At 38.3% G+C, this 8629-nt stretch overlaps 1 protein-coding gene across 1 annotated transcript in view; it reads left to right on the forward strand.

Annotated features, from left to right (window-relative positions):
- The first annotated feature begins 2289 nt into the window (after positions 1 to 2289).
- Positions 2290 to 8629, forward strand: part of LOC137626810 (uncharacterized) — a 13979-nt gene continuing 7639 nt past the window's right edge. Inside the window, exons 1-4 of the mRNA XM_068357799.1 lie at positions 2290 to 2359; positions 2561 to 2634; positions 2975 to 3108; positions 4494 to 4733. Coding sequence (XP_068213900.1) covers positions 2290 to 2359; positions 2561 to 2634; positions 2975 to 3108; positions 4494 to 4733 — 518 coding nt within the window. The remainder of the gene's footprint in view (positions 2360 to 2560; positions 2635 to 2974; positions 3109 to 4493; positions 4734 to 8629) is intronic.

The following is an 8629-nucleotide window of genomic DNA, read 5'->3' on the forward strand; positions in this document are numbered from 1 at the left end:
CGTACCCTTTAGGTACTAATCCAACCCAAAACTATACGTGCTTACATCCCTGATGATAATACATTGCCCATGAAGGACCTCATCACCAAAGTCGGTGACTTTATAGACTGGCACTTTACTGTTCTCAGCGACTCAACTCATGACAAAGAAGAGACCTATCTAACACCAACAGAGGTTGATGTAAATGTAGTAACACACAGATGCCCTGCCTTGACATATGCTAGGCCGGTGTTAGAGCCACCCTCCACCCACATATATCTCCCCTCGCTCACTCCCGAAACAACGTCCTTTCTGGTCATTTCCCGATGCACATCAACCCGTACTTCTGCTAATACCACTCTGACATCTAGGATGCTTCGAAAAAATGTGTGGATAAAAAATGTGTAAGCAATTGCTTGCGTTAGTGGTTTCCCCTATCACCTAACTTTTCTTTTTACTTGATGCTGGTACGTTTGTGCGAATTCTTGTAGACACTAGAGATTGCCGTTCCCCCCTACTAAAGTCACTCTCCATGATACGACGAGGTCATTGTACGCCTGATCATGTCTGCCAGGTTACCTTCATCGGATCTGAGATCAACAGACCAAGGTACTAGACATTTATTCTAAGGTTTAAGAGTGCTAAAAACCAATTGCTGCCACTTTGCACGTATTTCCTTTTACATTTACACCTCTTGGTTGTTGCGGGGCATCTACGATTAGTCAACAATGACTTCTACTTGTCGACATCTATTCAACCCACCCTCTCTAACCACAAACTCCACATCAGCGCACCCATGGGTCCCTACACCCACCTCCTCACATTGTACCCGTAAGTCTCCCATACTGAACTTCACCCAAACGCCCAAGGTTCTTGCGAAGCAAAGTATTTATCCTCCATTCAAGGAGATGGGGACCCCAGCCTATGCCATGTTCAGGCATCTGGCACTGGACCTTCTGAATATTGCTAAACAAACATGCACCAGAATAAAAGAAATGGGCCATTTCCTAAAGGACTCAAGTCCATGGTCCTCGCCTTTACACATATTCCTGAAGAAATATGGCTCCCTACTCCCTTGTGGGGATTACTGTATCTGAACTTGTAGACAGAAAGAGATCACTATCATATCACACATATCGATGACATTATCTCCGACTTGCAAAAGCAATTTTTCTCCTCGCTCAACCTCTTAAAGGCCTATTATCAGGTGCCCATGAACCCTTAAAATCTCATGAAGACAACCATCACCACCCCTTCAGTAAGTTCACCTTCAATTACTCCTCTTTTGGCCTTCGTAATAATGTAGTCACTTTTCAACTCCTCATGAAAGGCAACTCATAGGACCTTATCTTCTTCTTATGTTACGTGGATGACTTACTTCTATTCTCTTCCTTCAAAGAGGAACACCTCCAGCAGTTACTCATCATTTTCGACCACCTTGTAGTCCGGTACGACATGTGTACCTTTGGCACCAATGAAGTATCGTTCTTTGGGCATCAGATCACCAGTGGAGAAGTCAGCCCCCTCCCTGAGAAGGTAGAAGTCCTTCAGATCTTTCCTAAACCCTAGACAGTTTAAGCACTACGAGTGGTCTTGGGCATGATACACTTTTAACACTGGTTCATGACAGACATCGCCAACACTATTACAGGAGATTGGTTCGCTTCAGAAAGCGCAATTCTTCAACACATTGAATACCTCATCACATGTTGCTGCTGTCGACTTTCCCATGCCATATAACCATCTCCTCTTCTCCACTATTGCCAGTGACGTCACAATCAGTGCACTACTCTAGAAGGTGTTCTGTGTCTTGCACTCTTATCTGCCTTCTCCAATAGAAAAATTTCGAAATCTGAGCCTAGTAAATCTAACATTGACTGCAAATTGCTGTCCGTCACTTCAACAACTAATTAGATCTCACGCCCTCTACCATTCACACAAAATGTTTGCCAATGAGATGAAATACCATTCTTACATGAAAATAAAGAATTCTACTACACGAGATACGTTTTTCTCATGAATATTCAAATATCCTACTCGATCTGCCCCTGTTAAATCGGTGAGTATGTAATGATGAAAGTAAAAATTTCTCATTTTCACTATTTTAAACTTGTTACCCCATCCTCTTTTTAATGTTTCACATTTTTTTTTTATTACAACATATCATATTATTCCTATAATGGTAATACCAATATTCAAAACATAGCAATGTTCCATGGTGATTATAATGGTACTTTCAGTATAATTAACAAGTTCTCAGAATTCCATACTTTTATACCACAAACATTACAATACAAAGGGTTTTAGACAATGCCTTATTATCTTTTCCTTTACAAACGACTACCCAAAGGAGTAGGTGCTGCTTACTTGAGAGGGAGAGGTGAGGAGATTTGATCAAACCGCTTAGCTGAGCGAAGATTATAATATTATCAGTCGTGAACCCTCCTCAGACATGAAGTTTCGACCGTTCTTCCGACCAAGTGTCAATTATTCCCCGAACCATGAAAACCAGTTCAGTAATAAATATGTGAACCCGTTCAAAATTTATAACAGAAGTAGCATTGATACTGTTCCTTTGCAGAATGTGAAAGTACCACAGCGACAATTGTCGTATCGTCCTCCTCCAAGACGTGCAGAAGATTAATATTGTCTGCTGTAAGTGTGACAAGAGCGGAAAGGGTGAAGACGAAAATAAACCCCGCTATATTTGCACGATGAAGAGGACAAACCCAAAGAGCAAGGATACGTTCAAACCATATATTTGTGAAGGTATGTTAGCAGCAATAGACTGGGGTGAGTGAACCTCGGTCCAATATTGCACGACACGAGTTGCAACCATAGTATGGTGATACAAGGAACACAGGCGTTGATGGTGCAGCCTCTCACAGGCCACTCGGTTATTTTGAAGGGAATAGGAAAATAAGAAGTTACCCGTTTTGGCCATTTGAAACTGTCATGTGAGTTGGTGACAGGTAATTTTGATTTTGCCGTAAAGGATTATTTAGCTGACGAAGGAGTAGAAGTCCTGCTGGGTAATGAGGTTGGTGGAGCACTGTCTGTGGCTTCTCCCATTATAATGGAGAAACCATTTAAGTATACTCCTATGACTGAACTCGAGAAGAACTGCCCGTATCTGTTTCCTAGTTGTGTGACAACAAGGAGTATGATGAAGAAAGTGCCTGATAAAAAAGAAAAAGAAATCAAAGGAGAAATGACCTTTGAGGACTTTTTTTTTCCAAAAGGAGGGTTCCCTTGATGATATGCAAGAGAAAGACTCCCTAGTAACCTCTAGAGAAAAGGAACGACTTACGAGTAGACAAGAAGACAAAGAAGAAATGGACCTGGAGGAAATAGAAAACTCAGAGTTAGAAGTAGGAAAAATGAGGAGTAAAAGGCTGATAGGACGGCAATAAAAAGATGCAACGATAATAGAGTTATTTTACTGTGTGGTGGATGAGACGGAGGTACAGCAGTCTCTTACCTGTTATTATTTTAAGGATGGATTTCTTATTAGGAAGCATAGACTCACCAATATCCTTGAGAATGCTGTATGGGGGATATACCGTCAGATATTGATTCACACACCGTTGAGTAGACAGGTGATGGCCATAGTGCACGAAATGGAACATACAGTATAGCTATAACGAAGATGAAGGAAAAAATTTTGAAACACTTTTTCTGGCCTGATAGTGCACGAAATGGAACATACAGTATATCTATAAGGAAGATGAAGGAGATAATTATGAAACACTTTTTCTGGCCTGGCGTGCATAGGGATGTACGCAAATTTTGACGTGCTTGTCATGTATGTCAGATGGCTGGAAAGCTAAACGAGTACATTGAGGAGGCTTTTTTTACTCCTGATAGAAATGGGAGGAGAACCCTTCAGCAAGGTAATTATCAACATTCTGGGAACTTTACCAAGGACGGGAAAAGGTCTTCAATATATGATAACCCTGATGATTTCCAGTGAAAAGATACCCTGAAGCCCTACCCGTTCGGAACACCATTCCCCAAAAACTCTGAGAAGGTACTAGATTTTTTCACTAAGTCTGGTATTACAGAAATAATTCAGTGACTGATGAACAAATTTAACGTCAAAACTATTTCAGGACGTAGTGAAACTGTTGGATGTGAATCAACATCTATAAACTACTTATCATCTGGAGACCAGAGGTGCAGAAGGGAGGTTTCATCAAACTTTAAAAAGTTTGTTAACAAAGTTCTGCAATGAAACGGGGAATGAATGGGATATCGGAATAGTGTAGATGTTATTTGATGATCATAACGCTTATCAAGAAAGAATGGTATGTACCCAGAATGGAATGGTATTTGGACGAGAAGTATAATGACTGATTAAAATGTTATCAGAAAAATGGAAGGACCAAGAGAACTGAAATCTACCTAGAAAACCTTATAACGAGTCAAGAGAAAGTGCAGAAAAGGCTTCATATGACAAGTAAGGACAGACAGTTTTCAGTAGGACAACAGGTATTGATTTTCTTGCCGATAAGGAGATTCCCACCCACCAACAAGTTCCAGGAACCATTAAAGATTTTGGGGATGATCAGTGACCTAACCTACGTTACAGGAACCCCAGGAAGTAGGGAAAGGCAAAGGAGAGTACATGTTTGCCGACTGAAGCACCACTTGAGCGAAAACGTGACCGAAGCTTCACAAGTGTGTATGGCACAAACCATACCATCCATGGAAGACTACGACGGATGTAAGTTAGGGGCTTTAACCCTGGATAGGTACGGTCCTCGGACACCCCTTTAAGGGTATACTCGGACGCGAACGACCCCGACGCCAAAAAAAATTCATGAAAAATCAGTTTTTGCAGTAACCTCCTTTTTTCTTTTGCCAAAAAAAACTTCAATGAATGCTTAAAACAACTGTAAAGATAAATACTACTCATCTGCAGAAAAACTATTTATTATAAATATTTTAAAAAATTAAGTAGAAAAAAAAAAGACCTGACATAAAAATTCATAAAAAAAAAGTTTATACATATATACACAAATCCTTTTAGGAATTGATTCTTGAATGTTTAGGACACATCTTGATGTATTTTGGATGAAGTCAGACCCATGGAGGTGAAGATCTGAAATGAGAAAAAAAGGGTAACTTTTTTTGGCCAAAAAAAATTGTCCAAATTTCATGAATTTTTTTGGGTACCCAAATGAAATAGGAAGTGGCTAATTTTTTTAGGGAATAAACATATGTTATCCTAAAATAGAAATATGTAAAAAAATCTTCATTATTTTGTAAATTACATTTATATCAGGGGCCATATCTAAAGGTAATTTTTTGAGTACTTGGAAATTTCGTAAAAAAATACATATATTTAATATATAATATGATATTTATGCAGGTAAAAATATACCAAAATATCACAAATTCTATAGGGAACAAGAATATATATAGATAGGGCAGCTTACGCTTCGGATATGTCCACAAAATGGCCGCCAACCACACTGACTCAGACTCCCTAATCTGCCACTTGAAATGTAGGAAGGGTATGTCAATTTCAAGGTGTTATTTACTAATCTAATTATTATTGGATATGCATAAAAATTGTATGGTGGGTTGCTGGATAATTGTCGATTATTTTACGATTATAAAATTAAAATTCTGACCCAAAAAATTTTTTTTGAAGGGAAATAAAATCGAAAAAAAAAATGTAAAACAATATTTTAGCTAAAAAAATTTGATGATATTCAATCAAAAAAAAAGTAAACAAAATTTTCCGAAAAATAAACATCTAGAGGAATCATTACTCTGTGATAGTTCCTTAGTACGTAGTAATTTTGAAAGAATTGGGAAAAAACGAAAAAATGGCAATCACCGGAAAATCGAACACATACCTATATATACGCCATATCTGGCTAAAAAAAAGATAGGCATGGGTAGCCAGATCATCTAGAAACACTTTCCAACACTATAAAAATATAAGTTTTGCGACACTACTTGCCAATTCCTTACGGTAACATGACTAAGCAAAAAAATGCAAAACAAATAAAAAGGGGCACTCGTGGAAAAATGGGCATTCTAATATACGGCATTTCAGAAAAAAAAAAATTCAGCCACGTGCTAGGCAAACCATCAAGGCATATTTTCCGACAAATAAACATATAAATGAAATATTACTCTGTGATAGTTCCTTAGTACGTAGTAATTTTGAAAGAAATGGGAAAAAACGAAAAAATGGCAATCACAGGAAAATCGAACACATACTTATATATACGCCATATCTGGCTAAAAAAAAATAGGCATGGGTAGCCAGATCATCTAGAAACACTTTCCAACACTATAAAAATATAAGTTTTGCGACACTACTTGCCAATTCCTTACGGTAACATGACTAAGCAAAAAAATGCAAAACAAATAAAATGCCCAACATTCTAATATACGGCATCTCAGATAAAAAAAAAGACATGCACGTGTTAGCCCAACCATCAAGGCACACTTTCTAACACATAAACATGAAAAAAAAAATCAATAATATACGGCAATTCCTTACTACGTAGTAATTTTTACAAATATTGAAAAAAAACAGAAATTGGTAACCGCAGTTAAATACCCAATATACCAATAACTACGTCGTATCTGACAAAAACAAAATCACGCATGGGTAGCCAGATCATCTAGACACACTTTCCAACATTAAAAAAGCAAAAGTTTTACGACACTATTTCGCAATATCTTACGGAAAAATGACTTGGCAAAAAAATTGAAAAAAATTAAAAAGGGACACTCGCGGTAAAATGCCCGACATTCTAATATACGACATCTCAGATAAAAAAAAAGACATGCACGTGTTAGCCCAACCATCAAGGCACACTTTCTAACACATAAACATGAAAAAAAAATGAATAATATACGGCAATTCCTTACTACGTAGTAATTTTTACAAATATTGAAAAAAAACTGAAATTGGTAACCGCAGTTAAATACCCAATATACCAATAACTACGTCGTATCTGACAAAAACAAAGTCATGCATGGGTAGCCAGATCATCTAGACACACTTTCCAACACTAAACAAGCAAAAGTTTTACGACACTATTTGGCAATATCTTACGGAAAAATGACTTGGCAAAAAAATGAAAAAAAATGAAAAAGGGGCACTCGCGGTAAAATGGTCCTCGTGGTGATGAACGACATTTTAACTAAAAAAAAAAACATGCACATGGTAGCCAAACAATCCACCAAGACTTTCCACAACTGATAACCTATACAAGTTGCACCATTCTACGACAATTTCATAATACGTAATAACTTTGATAATTATGCAAACTACCTCAGAAGGGTAAACTCAGACGCGAACGACCCCGACGCGTCTCAGAAATCGGGGAAGGAGTACAGCTACAGCAATGCACATCTGGACACTACTAAAGCGTGTAGGGGAGACACCTCCTGCAGGTCGATCACCCACAAATTCAGTCACAGGGGTGAGTCACGTGAGAAAAACCTGTTTTTTTTTGACGCTCGGGGTCGCAAACGACCCACCGTACCTATCCAGGGTTAAGTAATGTGAGCATTTCTTCCATCATTCAGAACCTGGAAGAGAAACTAACTCATTTGAACCAGGAGCAATAAGAGGAATTAAGCCGATTAATCAGAAGTTTCCATAAAATTGTCTCGTACTTCGCAAAACGAACCAACCTGACGAAGCATGAGATACACCTCAAAACAATAGAAATACCATTTAAACAAAGTGAGTATTGACTATCGCCGTATCACTGAAAGGCCATGAGATGTGGAGTGGACTATTTGTTACAAAAAGGATTAGCCGAACAAAGTTCTAGCCCTTACAGTTTTCCATACTTGTTAGTGAACAAAATTGACTTATTTTTTAGGATGTGTACAAACTACCGAAAGTTTATTTTGACCAGTGTGGCTGATGATTACCCATTACTGCTCATTGACCACCTACTCAACAATAAGGACAAGCAAGGTTCGTCTCCAAGGTTGATTTGTTAAAAGGCTATTATCAAATTCCTTTGGACGACAATGCAAAATTGTTATCAACTTTTATAACCCTATTTGGGTTATATCAATACACCGTCATGCCTTTTGGCCTAATGACAGCCCTGGTGCTTTTCAGCGAGTAATGGATAACATTCTAGTGTTGAAAGAAGGAACAGGCGTATATCTTGATGATATTGTAGTATATTCATCCACCTAGGAAGAACATCTCTGAATCCTGAAGAAGTTATTTAAAAAGCTCTGAGGAGCACACTTGCCGATTAACCTGGAGAAGAGTGAATTTGGAAAGGAGACAGTTTGGTACTTGGGATTTGAAGTAGAAAAAAAAAACTAATCAATCCTGTAGCCTCTAATGTCGAAAGAATTAGGAAAGTGTCAATGTTTCCACCTCCCACCCACTGAGGAAGCAATTACAATGATTTTAGGGATGGCAGGATTTTATCGACGTTTCTGCCCGAAATTTTCGGCTGTAGTAGCCCGTTTGATAGATTTGACTAGCCCCACAAAAAAAATTGTATGGACCAGCGAGTGCTAGGAATCCTTCGACAAGATAGAGGACTTATTAACTTTGTAACCGATACTGCGAGCACATGATATCAAACCAAGAAGAGAAAAAAAGATAGAATAGCGTGTTCTAGTGTACCCCTGAGCAAGAAAA

The sequence above is a fragment of the Palaemon carinicauda genome, chromosome 34 (assembly GCF_036898095.1).
Source record: "Palaemon carinicauda isolate YSFRI2023 chromosome 34, ASM3689809v2, whole genome shotgun sequence".
NCBI classification, from domain to species: domain Eukaryota; kingdom Metazoa; phylum Arthropoda; class Malacostraca; order Decapoda; family Palaemonidae; genus Palaemon; species Palaemon carinicauda.